Source organism: Sphaerulina musiva, assembly GCF_000320565.1.
Source record: "Sphaerulina musiva SO2202 unplaced genomic scaffold SEPMUscaffold_6, whole genome shotgun sequence".
Lineage (NCBI taxonomy): Eukaryota > Fungi > Ascomycota > Dothideomycetes > Mycosphaerellales > Mycosphaerellaceae > Sphaerulina > Sphaerulina musiva.
This window is the reverse complement of record NW_016017388.1, coordinates 1,779,053-1,800,699: the sequence shown is the minus strand read 5'-3', so window position 1 is coordinate 1,800,699 and position 21,647 is coordinate 1,779,053. Positions and strand designations below refer to the sequence as shown.

General features: G+C 51.3%; 11 protein-coding genes across 11 annotated transcripts; 6 read left to right on the top strand and 5 right to left on the bottom strand.

Moving 5' to 3' along the window:
• The first annotated feature begins 321 nt into the window (after positions 1-321).
• On the top strand, positions 322-1,449 carry SEPMUDRAFT_149987 (ankyrin). Its single transcript, XM_016905894.1, has one exon. It carries the CDS (start codon positions 342-344, stop codon positions 933-935), a length of 594 nt encoding a protein of 197 aa, XP_016760410.1. The 5' UTR covers positions 322-341; the 3' UTR covers positions 936-1,449.
• Positions 1,450-2,363: 914 nt separating this feature from the next.
• SEPMUDRAFT_109055 (uncharacterized protein) lies at positions 2,364-3,894 on the top strand (the record flags this gene model as incomplete). The annotated part of the gene is made up of 2 exons (XM_016900762.1): positions 2,364-2,435; positions 2,491-3,894. 2 exons carry the CDS (start codon positions 2,364-2,366, stop codon positions 3,892-3,894), a joined length of 1,476 nt encoding a protein of 491 aa, XP_016760409.1.
• Positions 3,895-4,512: 618 nt separating this feature from the next.
• SEPMUDRAFT_68047 (cytochrome P450) lies at positions 4,513-6,218 on the bottom strand (the record flags this gene model as incomplete). Its single annotated transcript, XM_016909806.1, has 2 exons — positions 4,895-6,218; positions 4,513-4,817 (listed from the first exon to the last, which is right to left on the bottom strand). Exons 1-2 carry the CDS (start codon positions 6,210-6,212, stop codon positions 4,513-4,515), a joined length of 1,623 nt encoding a protein of 540 aa, XP_016760408.1. The 5' UTR covers positions 6,213-6,218.
• A 2,178-nt stretch (positions 6,219-8,396) lies between these two features.
• On the top strand, positions 8,397-8,836 carry SEPMUDRAFT_46673 (uncharacterized protein; the record flags this gene model as incomplete). Its single annotated transcript, XM_016909006.1, has 2 exons — positions 8,397-8,463; positions 8,532-8,836. The coding sequence occupies 2 exons, from the start codon at positions 8,397-8,399 to the stop codon at positions 8,834-8,836; spliced, it is 372 nt and encodes a 123-aa protein (XP_016760407.1).
• A 239-nt stretch (positions 8,837-9,075) lies between these two features.
• On the bottom strand, positions 9,076-12,396 carry SEPMUDRAFT_134167 (uncharacterized protein; the record flags this gene model as incomplete). Its single annotated transcript, XM_016902615.1, has 3 exons — positions 9,076-9,308; positions 9,370-9,482; positions 9,539-12,396. The coding sequence occupies one exon, from the start codon at positions 12,394-12,396 to the stop codon at positions 10,585-10,587; it is 1,812 nt and encodes a 603-aa protein (XP_016760405.1). The 3' UTR covers positions 9,076-9,308; positions 9,370-9,482; positions 9,539-10,584.
• SEPMUDRAFT_46084 (uncharacterized protein) lies at positions 9,220-9,963 on the bottom strand (the record flags this gene model as incomplete). Its single annotated transcript, XM_016908985.1, has 3 exons — positions 9,220-9,308; positions 9,370-9,482; positions 9,539-9,963. 3 exons carry the CDS (start codon positions 9,961-9,963, stop codon positions 9,220-9,222), a joined length of 627 nt encoding a protein of 208 aa, XP_016760406.1.
• Positions 12,397-12,787: 391 nt separating the features above from the next.
• On the top strand, positions 12,788-13,772 carry SEPMUDRAFT_149986 (Formate/nitrite transporter). Its single transcript, XM_016905893.1, has one exon. It carries the CDS (start codon positions 12,840-12,842, stop codon positions 13,707-13,709), a length of 870 nt encoding a protein of 289 aa, XP_016760404.1. The 5' UTR covers positions 12,788-12,839; the 3' UTR covers positions 13,710-13,772.
• A 48-nt stretch (positions 13,773-13,820) lies between these two features.
• On the bottom strand, positions 13,821-14,933 carry SEPMUDRAFT_149985 (uncharacterized protein). The gene has a single exon (XM_016905892.1). It carries the CDS (start codon positions 14,129-14,131, stop codon positions 13,895-13,897), a length of 237 nt encoding a protein of 78 aa, XP_016760403.1. The 5' UTR covers positions 14,132-14,933; the 3' UTR covers positions 13,821-13,894.
• Positions 13,821-15,973, top strand: SEPMUDRAFT_149984 (class I glutamine amidotransferase-like protein). The gene is made up of 4 exons (XM_016905891.1): positions 13,821-14,644; positions 14,722-14,752; positions 14,821-14,868; positions 14,937-15,973. The coding sequence occupies exons 1-4, from the start codon at positions 14,585-14,587 to the stop codon at positions 15,749-15,751; spliced, it is 954 nt and encodes a 317-aa protein (XP_016760402.1). The 5' UTR covers positions 13,821-14,584; the 3' UTR covers positions 15,752-15,973.
• A 667-nt stretch (positions 15,974-16,640) lies between these two features.
• SEPMUDRAFT_149983 (NOL1/NOP2/sun family putative RNA met) lies at positions 16,641-18,740 on the bottom strand. The gene has a single exon (XM_016905890.1). It carries the CDS (start codon positions 18,730-18,732, stop codon positions 16,708-16,710), a length of 2,025 nt encoding a protein of 674 aa, XP_016760401.1. The 5' UTR covers positions 18,733-18,740; the 3' UTR covers positions 16,641-16,707.
• Positions 18,741-19,618: 878 nt separating this feature from the next.
• SEPMUDRAFT_142432 (fatty acid transporter protein) lies at positions 19,619-21,503 on the top strand (the record flags this gene model as incomplete). The annotated part of the gene is made up of 2 exons (XM_016903000.1): positions 19,619-19,696; positions 19,761-21,503. The coding sequence occupies 2 exons, from the start codon at positions 19,619-19,621 to the stop codon at positions 21,501-21,503; spliced, it is 1,821 nt and encodes a 606-aa protein (XP_016760400.1).
• Between the last annotated feature and the right edge of the window lie 144 nt (positions 21,504-21,647).

Here is a 21,647-nt window from a genome sequence, read left to right as displayed (position 1 = left end):
CTTTGATCGCCATGTTGTCTTCAACGTTGCAGCGTTATGCACTGTGAGAAGATGTCGGTCGAGTGACGAGTAAATAAGGTATACCTCCTACAGCAAAGGTCATCGATGCCTCGTACGATGTTTTCATGTTCTTTGGGGAGACGCAGGGAGCCGGGTGGGGCGTTCGCAATGGCGGCAGCGGGTGATATGCAGGTACTGCCGCAACCTTGTTGAGTTTCACGTGCTACTGCTTGGCATTGGAAAAGTTCACATCTGATGACAGCATACCTGAATGTTCTTCTCGACTACATGTACCTTACTCACCACCCGACACAATCCAAACACGGGCACAGCTGTTGAAGATGCATTCTACCGCACTCCCGGCACTCACTTTCGACGAGGTCGACGACTTACTGTACTTCACTCGAGCGAATGAAGCGCAGGAGCTACAGCAGACGATTACTGAGCTGGCGCAAAAATACTCGTGCTCTCAGAAGGATGTCCTTGAGGCTGCAGTTGATCCGGAGAGCGGCAACACCGTGCTGCACTTCTGCTCGGCAAATGGCTTAACGCAGCTACTTCCGAGTCTGTTATCTGCACTTGGAGCCACAGAAGGATCTCCCATCGAGTTCGTCAATCGCGGCAACAAGGAGGGAAATACGCCACTGCACTGGGCCGCGTACAACGGACATCTCGAAATTGTCAAGGCATTGATTGCGTCTGGCGCAGATATGTGGCAGAAGAATACGGCTGGTCACTTGGCCATGTTCGAGGCGGAACGGGCTGACAAGAATGACGTGGTGCAATATCTGCTCGAAGCTGGTGGCAAGGAGGTCGAAAGAGCGGGAGAGGAAGGTATGCCATCGGAAGAGGATGTGGTCGAGGTGCAAGACGGTGAAGCGAACAGTAGTGCTCAAGCGAGTGCAGGAGACGTGGACATGGACAATGCACCTTGAGATGGCGTCCACGAAGGCAAGACATCATGAAGTCACTAGCAGTGAGGCTTGTCGAGGCATCGTCAAGGTACATTGCTGTCAAGAGAAGGCTGATCGACAGCTGTAATTGACTGCCGAAGACACCCAGGACGGCCAGGAGACGTCCACAAGTAGTGGCGCGGCATCACAGAGTCCGATCGTAGGGATGCCACGAGAGCGCAAGATTGGCAGCGAGGTCACGCTTAGAGCTCGTCAGCCAGCGGCGTTCTTTGCTAAGCCAGACTTTACTACGCGCGCTCTTCCTCCGACGGAGCATTGTCTTCACAGACGAGCCTGCGCAGTTATGATGAAAAATGCGTAGGACTAGCCAGACATCGAAACACCGTTGGGGGAGTTGCTCGAAGCGCACTATGAAATCTTCGTTCTCTTGTCAAGCCTCAGGCCATCGGCGTGGTGACAATACAATCATCTGAACCACAACAGATAATGATATACAGAATACACTATATAGCAGGATATACAAAGCACGCCTTTAAGACGATATTCTGCTCTATATGTACTACCGATACTACTGCCTCTACTATAGTATATTCGAAATATCCCGACTTCCCTCTCCTATATAGTAAGCGTTTCTATTAGGTTCAGGTAGAGGTAATTTCAAAGAAGAGAAGACGTATTGCGCTCCTATAGGTTACTTAGTATCTAAAGCGTCGCTAGGACGAATACTCGGAGCGAATCCGTCGAGAGGAGGGAACTATAATGTCGAGGATGTTTAGGAATACAAACCGTAATTCTAGAGTCTAGCCTAGCAATTACTATATACCTACTAGGTAATATAACAAGTTCCTTTAGTACATATTAATCCTATACTCTACGCCCCTAAAATTGTTATATACTCTAATAGTAGTTGATTGCGAGTCTGAATTAGAGCTTTATACTTGCGTAAAGGGTTTTATTCTAACTATAAGAATTTGAGATATTCTTCGATTAGCCTAATATACTTGTACTCTAGTCAGATCCTTAATAGAGTATATAGAATACCTAGCCGGAGGTTAGTCAAGAAGACTAGACGTTGAATTTCGTATCTAATTGTACGTTTTTGCTGTTATCGATATCAGTACGCGGATCCTATAAGTAGTGTATTTGTGTATCATGTCTCCTTTATAGATAGCTGCAACAGGGCAGCGAGATTCGATGCTCAGAGACCTTAGTATTCATTCTTTGGCACCTCAGGCGCGTTGTCGAGAGATCTGATAGGGACATGTATCAGGTCAGACATGCATGTTTGGAAATTATCGAGATGGAGTTCCCGCCAAAAGCATGTCGCATGCATGTGAACACGACGCGGAGAATGCTTGGCGCTTTGCTTTGCTTTGCGTTACTTGAACTTTACTCTGTGCTGTTTTCCGACGACAACTTTTTGCTCTTGCTGACACCAACCTCACCACCATGATGCCGAGTAGGGGCATGAATGCCCTTCGCGGCAAGCTGCCACGAATATACCAAGCGCAATGTCGAAATGTATCACTGCCACATCTTTCGTCTCTCCACGCGACAACACTAATGCTCTGTCCAGCTCTCATCATCACCATCAACTCCGCGATCTCACCTCCGCACCGCTCCTATATCATCACGAACGACAATACCATTTCCCCGAACGACACGAATCGCCATTCCGTCCATTGCCGCTTTCCGCTATGCCTCCACTCAGCCAATTCCTCCTCCAGCAGCAGCAACAACTCCTCCACCTCCCCCCGTCGCAGACTCAACTACCTCCTTCTCCAACATCGACACTATCACGATCGATGAAGTTGCCAAGAATGCCATCGTAGACCCCAGCGCCATCCCCGAGCAGATCGGCTATCTCCACGCGGTGGGAGTCGACTATGGCTATGGAATCACATCCATGATCCAATGGGTCATCGAACACGCCCACATCTCGCTCGGTCTTCCCTGGTGGGCATCGATCGTGCTCACAGCGGCAGGGCTACGCCTCATGCTATTCCCCTTCTATCTCAAGGGGTCAGATGCAATGGCCCGTACGGCAGCTTTGGCGTCGGTCTTGAAACCTTTGAATCAACAGATGGTTGCGGCGCGGAAGGAAGGAAACCCGACTGCTCAGATGGCAGTGTGGCGTCAAACGAGAGCGATCAAGAAGAGGGCAGGAATCACGGGCTGGGCCATGTATTCGCCGATGGTCGGACAGGCAGTATTGGGTTTCTGCGGGTACCGATTGTTGAAAAATATGGCAACGCTTCCTGTTCCAGGCTTGGTCGATGGAGGTTTCCTCTGGCTACAGGATCTTACCATGACAGATGGTTATCTCCTGCTTCCGCTCATGATGGCAGGCTCGATGCACGTGGTCTTTCGGCTGGGAGGCGAAACTGGCACCATGCCGCCTGAAATGCAGAAATTCATGATGTGGGCGTTTCCAGTCATGATCATGATCTTTACATCATATCAATCAGGAGCTGTGGCTCTCTGGTTTCTCGGAACCGGTATCATTGGTATTCCTCAAGCGATGGCACTTCAGAAACCGGCCGTGAGAAAGTACTTTGGACTCGCGCCATTGTACAAACCAAAACCCGGCGAGGGACCTGAGAATCCTTTTCAGGCTTTTCTGGATGCAAGGAGCGGAAAGACGGCCGATACATCGGCACCCGAAGCTCCTCATGCTGGAGGAAAGAACGCGGCGTACATGAAGCTTCAGTATCAGTCTCCCAAGATCCGGACTGCGCGCGGCAGCCCACGGACAATTGACACAACGCTGGTGGCCCCCAAAAGCGACATGGTACAACCGCGCGCACCACCGAAGAGCATCTTTGAGCAAGCAAAGGATAGATTCGATCAAGGCAAGCAAGCAGTCAGTCGTATGAGTGAGCAAACGCCCGAGCAGAAGAAAGCTGCCGAAAAGGCTGAGTTCAAGAAGAGAGCGGATGCGTATGAGAAGAGGGCGGCGGCGAGGCCTGCGAAGCGGTAAGAAAACGAGTATGGTGGTAGTAGTCCTGTTGAGTACTTTTTTGTTGTACATCAGATGTGTATATATACATACGAACAAAAAAGTAGGAACCTGTTTTCCCGCTGCGACTTTTTCACCACGTTCCACCCTGAGCTCGTCTTTCTCTCTCTCTCTCTCTCTCTCTCTCTCTCTCCCCACCATTTTCACTTTTCACTTTTTCACACAAATCGAATTCTCTACTCACTCCAGTCAACTTTCTTTCACATCAATCACTCCCCCCCCTCCAACACTGATTTCAATCTAAAATTTTCCCAATTACAATAAAAATTAAACGTCACTTATGGGCACTATTCTGTTACAAAACCTCCCGAAAGAAAAGTTCTTCGAAAATAAGCGAAAATAAGATTTTCTAGATTAAAAGGAAGGTAAGGTAAGTAGGTAGGTAGATAGGTACCTTAGGTAGGTAGATTGGTTAGCTAGATATATAAAGAGGAAGAGGAGGGAAAGAAAACGACTGAAAGTTCTTTTAGTAAGGTAGGTAGATAGGTCATCATACACACATATACACACACACACACACATACACACACATACACAAACAACACAAACGCTACCACCCCCCTTCCATTCCATTTCATTTCAATTCCCCCTCCCCCTCTCCCAAAAACAAACCTCCAAATCCCCCAAATCCACCGTAAAATGATCCTTAGTCTGCTTCAACAATCTCTCTCCATCCTCATGATCCGCCAATTTCAAATCAAACTTCTTCACCAATTTCGTCGTGAGCGTGCGGAGTTCCATGAGTGCCAGATTTTTTCCTATGCAGCCAAATGGCCCGGCGGAAAAGGGTGTGAAAGCGTCTTTGTGTTTGATGGTTGTTGAGGCTGAGGCGTCGAACCAGCGTTCGGGGAGGAAGGTGTTGGGGGAGGTGTAGATTGAGGGGTCTAGAATGGGGGTTTTTGGTTAGTAGGGGGTCTTTTTTTGGGGGGGTTTGGTTTGGCTGGGTGGTGTGTTTACTGACCTCTTCCCATGACGTATTGGGGAGTGAAAAATGTGACGTTTCCGGGAATGTGGACGTCGCCGACAGTCAGGCCTTCGGGGGGTGTGAGGCGGTTGACGCCCGATGGGACAGGAGGGTGAAGACGGAGGGCCTCATTAATGCATCCGTTGAGGTATTGCGCACCTCGAATATCCTTTTCTTGCCACTCGCCTTGTGTCAGAGGATCGAGTTCCTCTCGGAGCTTCTTCACACATTCGGGGTTTTGGGCGAGGTGGTAGAACATGTATGTGAAGGTCGCAGCGGTGGTATCGCTGCCTGCCACGATGATCAGACGGGCATCGGCCTGCAGCATCGTGTCGCGTTCGGGATGTGGGACGTCCTTGTAGGCTTTCAATAACCATCCCATAATGTCGCTTTCGCGCTTGCCGCCATTTTTGACGCGCCATGTCAACTCGCTGATGCAGAAATCGACAAACTTTTGATACCCTGCTGCGAGGCCTGGAATCGATGTGAGGATGCGGAAGAACCAGGAGGGGAGACGATATGCCAAGGGTTGCATCCCTTCGTCCAACATTTCGAGCTCGTGTGGCTTTTCGCCCTTGTCCAGCATGCCGTAGTCGCGTCCGAATGCGAGAAGTCCCATGGCGTCGAAGGAGAAGAGGTTGAACCATTTGGTGATGTTCGCGGGACCACCGTTGTGCTCACTGATTTTGCGGATGAATTTATCGTTGAATTTCTGAATTTCCGTTTCATAGTCTCGCAGTGCCTTCTCGGAGAAGGCTGGTGCCCAGACGCGTCGTCTTCGATCATGCAGACCTTTGTCGCGAGAGGTGTGCATGGAAGTGAGGGGATAGTCATTGTCGTACCAGGGAGCTTTGGTGACGCGGGATTTGTGGCCATATGCCAATTCCATGATATCGGGATCAATAATCGAGAGATCGTTAGAGCCCACGCGGACGTACTTGCCATGCTTCTGATGCTGCTCTAGAAGCCAATAGTAGCCGTCAGAGTTGCCCAGTTGCGTGGGCCACCACATGCTGGAGATTCTCGCGGCGAAGGGACCGGGGAACTTGTTCAGTGGATTGAGGAACAGGCGGAAGATCAGACAATTGCCATAGGCTCCGATGAGAAAGGACGAGGAAATGGCCAGTGTCGTGGCTAGTGCTTGTGCGGTAGTGTAGGAATAGGCCTTGGAGAGAGTGATTGCCAGAGCAATGCTGCAGCCCAGAAAGGTGTTTAATATCCTGAGACCCAGCAGGTGAACTTCGAAGCGGTGGAAATAGAGCCAATAGCTGAGGGTGCCCGCCATGAGGCCACCCAAGCTGCCTGCGGACGACATATCGGGTTGCTTGATCGATCAAATCTCCTGTGCTGCTGTTTGTCGATGAGAGAAGACGGGAGTGACCAAATACCAAATCCTCTCCTGATGATGAAGGACACACCACTTCTTAATAGACTCTCGTACCTCCAACCTCTAGGCCGGCCTCATTCATGTGAGTCCCCCACTCCATGGTCTAACTTACCTCCTACCTCCTAGTAAGTCCCCGCATTTGCAATGGCCCTACGTCGACTTGCCTGAAGTTACTTTTGGCCTTTGCCGAACGTGACTGGAAACTTTACGCATCTTGGCCGAACCCTACTGTGAAGATGTCTCTAATACTACCTTATTAGTCTTATTATCATCAGGTCTTACCTCTAGGAAGGCTGAAGAAGGTTCACGGGACAACCAGATCGAGCGACTTGGCCCGGGAGAGATATATCAAGCCAAGCACCAAACCCTAGCCCCAGCGTAGGAGGTAGAAGACTTTTCGAAAGGAGTGTGAACACGTTGTCATCCTGTCAACAATTAGCAGAGGGCGTGTAGTAACTTAGTATGGAGGTAGGAGACCAGATGTGCCCCCGAGAAAGTACAGCGGGAACAACAGTCCTCTGTTCTCCGGTACTGTACTTGTTGTACTACTCTCATGTACTACCCACCTTATATGTCACTAGCCGTCTCGGGTTTGTATCGTGAGATGTAGCTTTTCGGCAAATGCGGTATTTGACCGGCTGAAAAAGTGAAAACACCATTGTTCTCGCAAAACCCTAGAATCTTACACCAGGTTCTCCCACCAGGTTCTCCGCAGCCTGAGACATCCCCACAAAAGGCAAATCGCACGAGCCATGCGTGACTGTTTTTTTCTATATGACGCTGTCTTTTTACCAGGAGTCTGCGTTAGAGAAGAGCGATGTGTAGTTCGCGTGCGGCGGCCAGCTCCGTGAAGAAGAAGATGTATATATAATTCCTATCGCCCTGGAGAGTGAAAGACGTTGTATACATGCATACGACTGCTATCCTGGAAAAGTTGAACATCGAGCCATATCTCTCGGCAGCACCACGGCAAGAGATACCCATCCCTCCAATCCCCTTCTCGGACACATGATCCCTCGTACGGACACATGGAACAACAGAATGTCGCCTATCATCAGCCATCAGCTCAGCAACTCGTAAGAAGAACCAACAGCATTGCCTGCCTGTCTTGATAAAGAACATAGTAGGAGGTACCTCATGTTGGTCATATGCCAGCCATGCTAATGATAAGCTCTGTGCCACAGCTCATGTCAAGATCGAAGGGGGGGTTTGTCTCCTCGTGTATCTTGATACTCAGGCAAGGTATATAGGTACATTATGTACTTACCTATGTGTACATCACGTCGTCATGAACAACACCAGTCTATCTTACATATACCTAGGTTGTACCACCTCAACTCAACTCATCCAAAGAAAAACAACCAAAAATCTCCCCGACAAAGCAACTCATTAATTTCATCCTTCCTCTCGCCGATACTGTACTCGGGGACTCCAAGTACCTACCTAGGTATGTATACCTTATAGTAAGGCAAGTACCTGTTCAGCTCCCCGTCGTGCAACACTAGGGTATCGGTATAAAACAAGAGAAAAAAAAACATGTTCATATGCGCAGAATTTTATTTCTCTCATCAGAGACTACATGTAGTAGTTGTGTCGTACAAGGTCGCACTACATGGAAAAACGGAGGATTTTTTTCTTGTTTATGGCCCCTGTTCGAATTATAAGGTATTACCTCTTCGTACATGTAGGTACATGTCGTAGTCACAAGGCGAAGATTCTTTCTTTCGTCATAATGTAGCCTCTACCTGTACCTTGGAAGGTATCTTATTGCTCTGTACATAACAGGTACATGTATGGAGTACAGTAGGTTACATCGACGTTTCTTGATTCATGTGTGGCATGATATCACAGGGCATATAAGGTATGAGATGGATGGATGGATATACAGTCCTCACTGCTGGTTATGAGAACCATTCACATTTATCAGGAGAGTTACAAGTAGTCTGTCAGGCAGTGAAACAGGAACAAGCAAACAGCAGCAGCAGCCAGCATCAAACCACTTCAGAAGACCTAAACAACAACAACAACAACAACAAAATCCCCAAACAAGTCTCCACCACCAACCACCGACCCCCTCAAAAAAAAAAAGACCCAAAACAAAAAAAAAGCAAAATGGACAAACTCCTCAACAAAGTCCCCAACCAAGCCCCCGACGGGCCCCTCGGCACAGACAAAAAAGGTCCATCCCCAATCCCCCATTCCCCCCTCTCCTCCCTTCTCTTCCTCATACTAACCCCCCCCAAAAAGGCCCCCTCTCCGCCCTCGGCGACCCACTCGGAAACCTCCTCTCCTACACGCTCGCACCTCTCGGACACGTAACCAAAGCGATAGGAAATCCTCACGGAGAAGCGCTCATGGAAGTACGACGTACGGCGGAATTCGAGGGGATTGGGAAAGGGGGAGAAGGGAAATTTTTGAAATCTTTTGATAATGATGGTCGTGGGAAGAAGAATGGGAAAGGGGTTGTTGATGTTGATGATGATGGGAAGGAGGAAAAGGGAGAGGGGTTTGGGGGGAAGGAGCAGACGGGGGATAATCATTTGGGGTTGTGAGTGATGGAAGGAGGGAAGGAGGGAGGGAAGGAGGGAAGGAGGGAAGGAGGGAAGGAGGGAAGGAGGGAAGGAGGGAAGGAGGGAAGGAGGGAAGGAGGGAAGGAGGGAAGGAGGGAAGGAGGGAAGGAGGGAAGGAGGGAAGGAGGGAAGGAGGGAAGGAAAGAGTGTGAGGGTGGGGCTGTTTGAGAACGGTTGTAAGGTACATACCTGTCTAAATCTTATGATGAACATGGATTGATGTGATATGGTATAGTACCTACAATGACTAGATTGGGCTGGACTAGCTAGTTCTATTCTGGTACGAGTAGGAGACGAGACGTCGACTCAAAAGCTTTTTGGATCCGATCAAAAGAAGCTGCTTTTTTGTATATGTCTGCCAATCTCTAGCATCCATTCAGAATGTTAGTCACTGCCGTCTTCTCGGCGCTGTCCATGCTCAGGCCGTAGTAGTACTTGACTTGAACCCAAGCACCTACAGGTAGAATTAGCGTCATCACGTCCTCAAGAGGGACGGCACACTCCGAATGTCTTACGAATATATGTGCATTGATATGCCGTACGGCTGGGAAGCCATTCTGCAGGATCTTGGTCACCCTTGCTCTGGTTGACGTTGTCGGTCACGGCCAGCAGCTGTGGTCGAGTGATACTTGAAGGGCATTAGCAAAGAGACTGTGAGATGAATGTCCTTGGAACAGCTCTCACTCGTTGGCGAACTGCTGTCGCCGAGCATTGTCCCAGTTACGAGCACCCGACACCCAAGCCTCCCTCAAGGGGACAAGATGATCAATGTCCACGTCAGAGGCCGCCGTCCATGTTGCACCGTCGTAGTCAGAGTACCACGAGCCGGAAGTGGAGGCACATGCGCTGTCAGTCACGACATTCGATCCATCACGCTGGAGTACAGTCTCGCGAGTGTTGCAATTGCCCGAAATGGTGATCCAATGGTTGAATAGGTCGCGATCGTAAGCTGGGCTGTTGTTTTCCGCCTCTGTCGGAATCGAGCTCAGATAAGACCTGGCCGTCGCTGCTGAGACTGGCGTAGGCAAGTTTCCTCTCTTGATCACCTCATGGTGCGTAGGCGCAGCCACAGCACAGGCAACAAGGCCGAAGAGGATAGCAGACTTCATCATCTTGTGGAGAGGCGACAGTGTTGAGGGCGGCGATTGCGGACCTGGAGTTTGTAAGATCTGGGACTTTGCTGCTCCAACATACTTGGTGGCCACACGGTAGCATTTATATGTCTCACACAACGTTCCGCTCAAGGCGACGTCCGACGTGGTATCTGGTATAAGGTATGATCGTATATCACACCTCCTACAATAGGCAGGACGCCCGCAAAGACACGGAAACAGCTGTATGTCGACTCATACACGTGCCAAAGATAAGGACGCTCACTGTGGTGCCATTGATAGCCTAAGCGAGCGACCAGCTATCTGGAGCTATCCCGCAGCCATGCCAAGCTGCAAGGATGTCGATCATGGAGGAGTGCAACATATGAGGCCGCTGATTCGTCACATTTGCCACTTGACCTGCGTTGCAGATCGACGTGCCTATGCGTCCAAGAAGACAAGCGTAGTGGTATGTGAAGGATGTACCACCCGGCGTGTAAGCTGAACTGGGTATTCGCCGGTACCTGTATCAGTGATTCGTCAGACCGACTGGAGAGCGGAAGGAAGCATGTGCTGTGCTCGTATCACACAGCATCTGCCGGAACATGTGAACTGCCATCACGTCGGTCATGGCAAGTCTCAAGGTGCCTGCGAGGGATTGAACTGGTTCGCATACGTGTTGATTGGCGGCATGGGTTGCTGACTGGACACCACAAGCTCCGGGTTCAGGAACATATCCCATTCAAAAGGGAGATCCATAGCCCAGTCGATGTTCGGAGCGTCTGACAGTATGCTACTCTGCCCAGTCGACGGATAATCCGTCGGAAAGGGCGGATTCTCCGGTATGGCATTGAGTGCATCGAGTTCCTTTTGCTTGCGCTTCTTTGCCATGGCAATGAGAGCGGTAGCCTGCGTGTATGCCTCGCGCACCATGTGAGTGTCGTACACCCGTGCGATGTTGTGCATCAAGTTCATAATCTCCTGAATGTGCGAAAGGCTTCTGGGCGTCCCGACAGATATCACCACACATACCAGCTGGAAAGGGGTGCATATGACATTCCACCAGGGCGTTCTGCTTGCCAGTAGCTTCGACGCCGCTGGCAGTGCAGCTTTGCCAATACTAATGACAGTATCTGCACGATCCTTTGCATCTGTCAAACTCATCAGCCACAACCTGCGGTAAATGGCGAATGAAAGATCCGCTTTGAGAAGAGATATAAAGCTGGACTCTGTCTGCATAGCCTCGATCTTGTCAAGAGCTTTGCCCAATGCTGCTGGAGGGTCCGGTTCTCGGTCACGATCAACAAAGTCGTTGGGTAAGAGGTCGGCGAGTTCCACGAATTGGTGGGCTTGACTACCATTCTCCGGTGCAAACTTCTTCGTGGTGACCACATCGAAGTTGACTCTTGTGCGTCCATATTCGAAAGAGAGAATGGTATTCAATGCCCGAGCAATCCAGAAGAGTCTTCTACGATTCTTTGCCAGCTTGTGATCATTAGTGGGTACTTGAGGGTACACGACAGCGATCGTCTGAATCTCCTTGTGCAATCCTCCAGCTTCCACTTGATGCATGGTGATGCAGCTGGAGATCCACGCGCCATGCGGTCGCGAGGTGAGTCGTAGATAGATGGTCCGCAAAATCCAACCAGCGACGTGATTTGGCGTAGGAGAGTTGCTGACACTCCGCTGCACCAACACCCTTCTTGCGTCGAACATGAATGACACCTCCTTCGGATGCGGCGTAGCAGAGAAAAAGGAGCCCAACGCGGCGACACCGAGCGCAACACAGTCGATATCTTTGACGCCCGCAGGGTCCGCGAACCGGGGAGCCACTTGTTCCATGAAATCTGCCTCCTCGAGCAGCCCAAACTGTGGCTTTACAAACTTGAAGTACGCTGCAGACAGAGTCTGGAACTCGGCCCAGGTCATGTGTTCTGTGACATTAGTGGGAGGCTCGTCCGGCTCTGCACGAATACCCAGATTCCAGGCAAAGGAGTGCAGTCTGGGTATGCTGTCTGATTCGAGGTCCATGCCCAGGATACGAGGAAATGCGATGGCCGAGTTTGCTCTCACAAAGCGAGTCTTGACGGGGTCCAGGATACCACGATGATGAAAACGAGCGCCAGGTGCCGTCAGTGGATGCTTCTGTAGCTGAATGATGCTGGGCGCAGTGCTGCCCACGACTGGCGCTGGTGGCGGTATCGCTGCCACATCCGCATCCTTGGGCAGTGATGGACGTTTCGCCTTCTGGTCATACTCGCATTGGTACTCATATCTCACGCAGGTGGCACACGGCAGTCTTCCGTCGCAGCGGCGCTTGCGTACGCGACATGGAGTACATGCAACGCGACTTCTCTGTCGGCCGACCTGCGGCGTCGCATGGCTGTCGTCTTCATCGGGACTCAACGATCGTTTCGTTCCGACAGCTTCGTGATTGCCATTAGTGGACATTCTCCAGTCGTGTACAGCAGATGGGTGTATGGCGGAGAGTGAAGAGTTCGAGCGGGTATGACGGCAACGTCGGATCCAAAATGTGGCTGGAACCTCGAAAATACCAGGTACATTAATGATGTCGTGCTTCAAGGATACATGTGTTGGATACATCGACACCACCGCTCTGCCGTTGTCGCCCGCGACCTAGGTGCCAGTAAGCAGGCGACAACTTGAGCTTCAGTCCAAAGAGGTATTGCAATCTAGGTATGTACCTCAGGTACAGGTATGGATGTTGTAGGCATGTGACCTCAGGTACCTTACCCAGCAAAATAATTACGTCAGCGAAACTAGACTTGGTCGGGTAGGTACCTGTATCTACATACCTACCGCGATTGCACCACAGTCGCAGCTGAGACACGGGCAATACAGTACCTGAATCACAAGACCGATAGCATAGAAAGATGCCGCCATCCACAGGTAGCCTCCCTCCCAAAGAGGCAGCCATTGCAGTTCTGCAGACCGGACTGGAGCACCTCTCAGAGGATCAAGTCACCACATTCATCAAGAACGTCTACGGCGCTCTCCTGTTATCTTCCGGCGGCCTCTTCTCCATTCTCCTCGGAGGAGGCGTCCAAGATCTGTCTCCAGACAATGCTGGTGTCGAGCGGTTGTTGCACGGCGTCGCTTTTCCCTTCGGTCTCGTTCTGGTCTATCTCGTTGGAGCTGAGCTCTTCACAGGCTATCCAATGTGGCACACCATCTTAGCTTTGGAACGGAGAGGCAGGCCATTGGACTACGTGAAAGGTGCGATAGCTTCTTGGCTGGGGAACTTAGCAGGCGCGCTCATATTCGCGAGTCTGTTTACAACTGTTACCGAGGCTTTGGAGGAGAGCCCATGGCATCACTCAATTGTTGAGCAGATTGAAACCGACATTATCAATCCTGCTTGGCACGTTCTATTCGTTCGGGCTATTGCTTGCGGTTGGCTTGTCACGATGGCCATGTTCTTGGGAACCCAGAACCAGGACGGAATCAGCAAGCTGCTGTTCTTACACTTCCCTTTCATGATTTCGGCAACTGCGAGGTTTCCTCACACGGTCGAATACATGTACCTGTCGAGCGTCGGGATGATGTTAGGCTCGCCACTGAGTGTGGGAGGCTTTCTGTGGAAATGCCTGCTGCCACTGACGCTTGGCAATATTGTGGGCGGCGGATTCTTCACAGGTGCATACTTGTGGTTCATGTACGTGAGGAAGGCAAGCATGAAGGAGAAGTATGGCGATGATGCATTTGGCGATGGAGAAGAGGCGCCGCTCTTGAATGGACATTGATTGTTGAGACGGCACAGTTTTAACGGTGCAGCCGTTCCAGGGCTTCCTGCCCCAAAAGGGCATCCATCTCACGTCAGCAAAGCACGCAGAATCAGACATTGGGCAAGAATACCTATGGAGAGTAGAGTACACCCGCAATGACGAGCATTCGCCAGATATGAGCCGAGAAATCCCACGAGCTTTCTTCATATTTCTGCCTGCAGCATTGCAGCTACAGCAATATCCATATAGTCCTTCATTGGTGGACGTGCAGGAGGTATACCACCACATTGTAACCACAAGTGGGGTGATCGACTTATGAAACCATGACATGTCCGGATGTCGCCGAGCCGTACCGCCATACAAAGGAGATTAAACGATAGGTAGCTATGTGGGTATGACATGCAACGCGTGGGGCGATCGAGAGGACGACAACTCAGCATGAGAAATACGGACCGTGATCTTGGTAGACGTGCTCCGGAGCAAGCATAGAGGTACTCTCGTCCGCAGTTCCAATGCCTTTCATCGTTGGTCCAAGGCAGCGCAATGCCCTTCGTCGATCCAAGTCCTCCTTAGCGTGTTTCTTGTATGCACCCCACAAACTTTCCCAGGGTAAACGAGGGGACAGAGCTACGAGCTTCTTTTCTGGCATGGAAGTGAAGACGAGGTCACGAGCGTCGTCACACGAGATCAGTCATAGGTAGAACCAATGGGCTGATCATACCTTCCCTGACTGTGCCATCCCCGCTATCCTCCATAATACAAGAAGAGCTTGCTCCTTCCTCTTTGACTTAAGCCTCATCCTCCTGCATCCCCTCCTCCTCCTCCTCCTCCTCCTCCTTCATCTCCATCACCATCATTCACAGTCCACCAAACACACCTGCAATACCGTCAAGATGAGTGCAATCGTTGAGGAAGCCGCCGACTACGAGCCGGTCAAGGTTCTCATCACCCTCGTAAGTGCCATACCGATGCATCAGAGCTACATATTAGTCTCCAGCTTGATCAGGTGCTGACTGAGGTGTCGTGACAGCACGAGGGAATGGACACGCTAGACGCTATGGGTAGGACATGAGCATTGCTGGCCCGTTGATTGCACAGCAGCACACTGACAGAATACCCCCGTCCTCAGGTCCACTCGAGGTCTTCAATGCGGCAAAACATGATCCAGCCAACCCAGGTATGCACCGGGCCCTCCGATCACTCCGAGACGAGTCGTTGCAGCACTGACATTGGGAGCTTCCACAGACACCAAGGCATTTCTCGTCAGACTCGCAGGCCCAGCAGACGGCGTCACCACCGCTCAGGGTGTCACCATCAGCAGCCACTTCACCTACGACGACGCTCTGAAACGCTTGGGCGAGATCGACATTCTCGTGGTTCCAGGCGGCAACTACGCGTCCGTCATCAAGAGCAAGAGCCAGCCACTGTCGCTGATCAAAGCCTACACCGAGCTTCAGAAGAAGACTCCCACCCGCGAACGCTCGCTCATGTCCGTGTGCACTGGCGCGCTCATTCTCGCCGAAGCCGGCGTGCTTGCCGGCCTCACAGCCACCACCCACCCAGACTCCATCACCAAATTCGAGATTCTCTGCTCCAACGTGACCCAGCGCGACATGTCTGACCGCGTCGATGTGGTCGAGGCGCGCTACGTGGTCAACAACCTCCGCTACGAGCTCGGAGAGAATGAGGACGAGAATCCATACATCTTGAACAGAAAGGAGCTCAAGGAGCAAAAGCGCCGCAAGAGTTCGGCTGGTATGGCTCCCATCGAGGAGAGTACCAATGGTAGCACCAATGGCACCAACGGCCGCCGCCCGTCCACTGCCCGCAAGGGCAGCATGAGCCTCAAGATGAGTACCCGTCGCGAGTCCGTACTGAAGCGCGCCAACTTGCGTCTGGGTGGCATGCGTGTGCTCACCACTTCCGGTGTCACCTCCGGCATCGACGGCGCTCTGTACATGGTCGGCGCTTTGGTGTCTGATGATGCCGCCGAAGAGGTGGCTCGCAAGATGTGCTACACTTGGAAGAAGGGCATCGTCGTTGACGGTGTCGACGTTTGATGGGTTTTAGCGATGGCGCTCGAGGCGTCTGATGATGAAGAAGAAGAAGGATGAACGACCGGTCCACTGGCAGGAAAACATGTAAGCATAGTAACGATGGGACACAAACCGAGAAGCTACCTCGAATCAAAGCGCGAAGAGCGCATTGCTCAAGGGAGGAGTCAACTGTCGCAGCTCGTATTGTAGCTACGAAGGAATGAAAAGACACCAGCATGATTTACCGCCTCTCTCTCTTATCTCTTTCCGTCTCCTCCTGTTGTGTTTAGGCAGATCGCTGCTAGCCGGGCGATATCGGGACGAGCTCCTAGCGGTGAATCTCCCGGCTTCTCCTGACTAGGTACGGTATCAACATGGGAGGTAGAACACACATTCATTCTACCTAGGTAGGTAGGCATCGACTTGCCATTCATTCATTCATTCATTCATCAATTGATTACTTGGATGAAGAGACTACGTTACAAATATACTCTACATACCTGCTGTAGGTACAGGAGGTACCTGACGCTACATGTACCTTGCCCAGGTATCTTAGTACTACCTCCTCAGTTAGTTCTAGTTCTGCTTCTACTTCTTTCTACCTGTACTAAGGTAAGGTAAGGTAAGGTAAGGTAAGGTAAGGTATATTGATTTAATTAGTCAATAAAGGTAGGTATATAAGGTATATTGACTCTCGGGTTGTTTTTATAAGATGTATATAGAATGTAGGATGTAGGTGTTATGGAGGCATGTCTCTCCAGGTAGGTGTGCCTTATACTTTTGCTTTGGGTTGTCGGCGGACGGGGGAGAGAGAGAGACACAGACACAAATACACACAAGTATCAAGAGCGGCTAAGAGAAGAAGCACAGCAGTATTTTTTCTACGGGGGAAAAAAAGCTCATTAGATCTTTCTTCTTCCTTTGCTATAAGAAACAATCAGGTGGATACATGTATGGAGGTAGTTTCTTGCTCGACTGGCTTATTTCACCACGGCCGTCTTTTTCCCTCCTCCTCCCAACATGGTCTTGACAGCTTTACTGTCCTTGGCATTCGGATTCAAGCCCTTCTTCTTCAACTTCTTCCGCATCAGTCGCTCCATGACCTTGTTATCCTCTTCACTGTCAAACCCGCCAAAGTCATCATCAGCATCTTTTTCTGTTCCGTCGGCGTTCTTGTTCTTTTCATCATCGAAAATCTCCTCGTTGTCTACAATCTCCTCTTCTTCCTCGCCATTGCCAGAATGCTTTTGTTGTTGCTTCTTCTCCTCCGCACTCCCTTGCGCTCTCACGGCGTTCGTCGGCGTGACCGCAATCTTTTTGAATTTCGCCACAAAGAACCCATCCACGTTGTACGCATGGGGATAATATCTTCGAGTTTCTTTCATGCTGGGATAGAAGCGCTTGGATTGGAATTTGGTGAAACCTTCTTTACCAAATACCAGACCGGTGGGTACGAGTTTGACGTTGGGACGTTTGTTGAGAACGTACTGTACAACCTGCTCGTTCTCTTCTACTGTGACGGAACATGTGGAATAAACAATGTAGCCTCCAGTTTTGGACGCGTGGTCGACGGAATCTACAGCCGCGAGGAGGAGTTGTTTTTGCAAGTGTGGGAGACGGAGGAAATCAGCTTCGGTTTTGTTGGTCTTGACGGATGCGTCTTTGGCGATGACTCCCGTTCCTGAGCAGGGAGCGTCGAGAAGAACGCGGTCGAAGCCACCCATGACTTTGGGGAACTCGAGAGCGGAGTAGTTGCATACGATGGTATTTTTGACGCCGAGGCGGTGGATGTTACCGATAAGACCCTTTGCACGGTCTTTGTTGGAGTCGTTGGAGAAGATGACTCCAGTGTTCCGCATGAGTGCTGCTAAGTGAGTGGTCTTCCCTCCGGGTGCGGCGGCCATGTCAAGAACTCGTTCATGTTCCTGCGGGGCGAGTGCCATGACTGGCAAGAAGGAAGACGCAGCCTGAAGGATGTAGTGTCCGGCAAGATATTCAGGCGTGGCTCCGAGTGGGACCTGCGATTCGAAGATTTGCAGACCGACTTTGGACCATTTCCCGACAGGTTCGAGGGTGACTCCGCGATTGATCAGGGAGTGCGCCAGATCTCGTCGATGCGTGCGGAGCGTGTTTGTGCGGATGACCATGGGACGAGGTGTCTCGTTGGCGTCGAAGAACTGTAGCGCCTCTTGTGGCGGAAAGAGGGAGAATAACTTCTCGGCGAGAAATGGAGAGTAGCCGTAGTATGTGCAAATGTCCTTGAGGAGCGATTGTGTGTATTCTGCTCTGCTCTTGCCCGGCTCTCCCAGCTCCTTGAAGCTGGTTAGAACACGCACGATCTCTGTGATCCTCGTGCGCAGGAGCTGTAAGTCTGGTGCCAGCCGCGCTCCTCCTTCCTCGTCGTCGGACAATTCTGCTGCAGCGATGTTCGTTTGCAGCGCATCGTCTTGCAGTTCCTCTGCTGCCTCTGCTGCCTCTTGCGCTCTCTCCTGGTCCAGTTTCCGCGACAGACCCGCAATATTGGCAGCCGTCAGTGTCTCCTCCGCGTCTGAATCCTCATCATCTGACCACATCTTGCCCTTTCGCATCTCTGTGTCCGACACATCAACATCGTCGTCGCTGGGCGCATCGGCAAAGTCATCCGCATCGCTGCCGAAAGAATCATCGTCGAAGTCAAGGTCTTCTGCAATGCCGCCGACAGCATCTTCGAGCACGTCTGGATCGTCAATTGCATCGCCGTTCAGTGATGCCGCATCGTCGTCCGAGTCTGTGGGAGGAGTAGCGGCTGCCGCTTTCTTCGCCTTCTTCACCTTGAGCGGCTTTCCTGGCACTGTCTGCTTGGAGACGTTTGTCTGCGCTCTCTTCAGCGTCTTTGCAGGCTTTTGCGGTCGTTGCTCGACCACTTTTTGCTTTTTGATTGCTCCATTTGTCGGTGCGCCCGACTTGCGCTTTCTCGTTACCAGCGATTCATCAAGAGGCCCAGGATCAGCCTGCTTCTTTCCCATGCGACGACCAACTCCCATTGTGAATGACTTGTATGCAGAAATGTGTAATGTAGTTGTGGTATACAGCTTCCCCAAATTCGACTCGCCCCGAATCTGAACTTTTCTCGCGAAGAGCGGCAAAGGAACAACTCTTCGGTCCGACTGTATAGCCGGGATCACAATCCCAATCAACTCTGCTCCCGTCTCCAGACATCACTTCTTCCACTTGCACAAGATCCATGTATGCCGTAGACGACAGCTCCACGAACAATCCCAGGTTCCAGAAGCTCACTGCCTGGCATCCTCGCCTGGTCAAAATTCGAAGGGTATGGTAGCCGCAGCCCTCATCATGCTAGAGCCCGGGCATTCATACCAGGTTTCGACGTCTACGAAGAGCGAAAATGAGCATTCGTAATGGCAGATCAGCTTTAGGCTATATCTCCTGCTGCCCGTGCCGAATGAAACGTCTGGAACGCACCAATTGTTGCAGCCATGTTTGCAACTGTGAATTTGTGACACCAAACACCGAGCAGCCTGTTGGGCATCTGCCGAGGCCGCGTACCCAGGGCCCGAGGATAGCGCATATAGGTGGGGCATGGGTAGTGGACCGGCTCTTGTAGGTTGTAGTTCAGACTGCTCGGTAAGGTCTAGGTGTTTGGAAGACATTCACTACACCACCTACCAACGAGTTGGTCTTTCACTGCTACTTCAACATTGTCCAACAAACAGTCAAGCACACATTCTTCCCGCTTCATCACCATCACCCTAACAACTGAGAGACACCGCCAATGGCGTTGGGTCCGTATACACCCCAGCAACTATCATATGTACAGGTATGTATCAAAAGCTAATTCCTGAACAGTAGCAGCCACTGCAGCAGCTGCTGCGGCCACGGCCACATACCTCGATGGCAAATACCAACTCACAAGAGATCTCGGTTCCCTGCTCAAATCAAAAAGGGCAGAACGCGTCTACGCACAGGCTGGTATGGCATATCGCACCTTCGATCATGATTCAGCTGACCCTTTACCGTAGTCAAAAATGATAAGGTATCACCATGGTATATCCTCGCCGAGACATGTGCTCGTCAGCCCAATGACCGAGCCATCTGGACGCGCGAACGAAGCTGGAGTTTCCAAGAACTGCACGACCAAACTGCTCGCTACGCACAATGGATGCTCGAGCAGGGTGTGCAACCCGGGGACTTAGTCGCCATGTACTTGCATAACTCTGCAGAGTTCCTCATGGTCATGTTTGCGACGCTGTCCATTGGCGCCGGTCCTGCACTCATCAATTACAATCTCGAAGGAAAAGCTCTCATGCACTGTCTCGCAGTGTGTGAAAGTAAGATCCTCATCGTAGACGCCGACTCCGGTTGTCAAGCCCGCATCACCGCAAGCCAACAAGACATCGAAGCAGCCGGGATGACAATTATCACCCTCGACCACACCCTCAAATCTCAAATTGCTTCTCGCCAAGCGATAGTGCCCCCGGACACCCTCCGCAACGGCATGAAAGGCACTCAACCCTACTGTCTCATCTACACATCCGGAACCACCGGTCTTCCCAAGGGTTGTCCCTTCCTCATCAACCGCGTCTGGCTCATGGGCTCTCACCTCTCCCCACCCCTCAACACCGTTCCGGGCAAAGACTGCTGGTACTCGCCCATGCCCCTCTACCATGGCACAGGCATCATCACATCCTCCAACGCCCTCCTCGCAGGCGTAGGAATTGCCATCGCTCCCCGCTTCTCCGTCAAAAACTTTTGGCCCGACATCCACGATTCGAAAAGTACACTATTCATATACGTCGGAGAAACGGCCCGCTACCTCCTCGCAGCCCCTCCCCACCCTCTCGAAACCAAACACAACATCCGCACCGCATACGGAAACGGTCTACGACCAGATGTCTGGTCCAAACTTCAATCCCGCTTCCACATTCCGGAAATCGCCGAATTCTTCAACTCCTCCGAGGGCATGCTCGCCCTCGTCGTGTATTCCCGCAATTCCTACTATTCCAACTGCGTCGGCCATCATGGTCTTCTCTTCCGCCGTTTATACAACAACACCTACGTCCCCGTCAAAATCGACACTGACACAGGAGACATCTACCGGTCTCCCACTACCGGCTTCGCCACTCGCACATCTTACGATGAAGGAGGCGAAATCCTCGTCTCCATACCGAGTAAAGATGCCTTTGGGGGTTATTGGCGGAACCCGTCCGCAACGGATAAACGATTCGCGACGGACGTGTTTCGGAAGGGGGATTTGTACTATCGCTCCGGAGACGCGTTACGCCGTTCAGACGAGGGACATTGGTACTTCCTCGATCGACTAGGTGATACATTTCGATGGAAATCCGAAAATGTGTCGACCGCTGAAGTCGCGGAAGTTCTCGGTCACATTTCGGGAATTACGGAGGCAAATGTTTATGGTGTGGCTATCCCCGGGTATGAAGGCCGTGCGGGTTGTGCGGCGTTGCATCTCTCAGATCTATCGGTCATCGAGAATGAATCTTGGAGGAGAGATGTACTGGCGCAGTGTCGGAAGTCGTTGCCCAGATATGCCGTGCCGGTCTTCTTGAGGATTCAGAAGGCGAGTTCGCATATTCACAATCATAAGCAGAACAAAGTGGGGTTGAGGGCTGAGGGAGTAGATCCGGAGTTGAGGGGGAAACATGAGAAGACGGGAGGGGAGGATGTGATTTTGTGGGCGGGACCGGGAATGGACAGTTTTAGGGAATTTGGGAGGAAGGAGTGGGAGGATTTGAAGGGGGGCAGAGCCAAGTTGTAAGTAAGGACTGACGGGAGGAGGGAAGGACGGGACTCCCAGAAGTGAGTAATTGTGAAATGACGGGAGGGAGATGATTCAGATGAACATGCTGCACCGAATATCGACCAGAAATCTTCAAATTAACAGACTCATGAATGGTCTTGT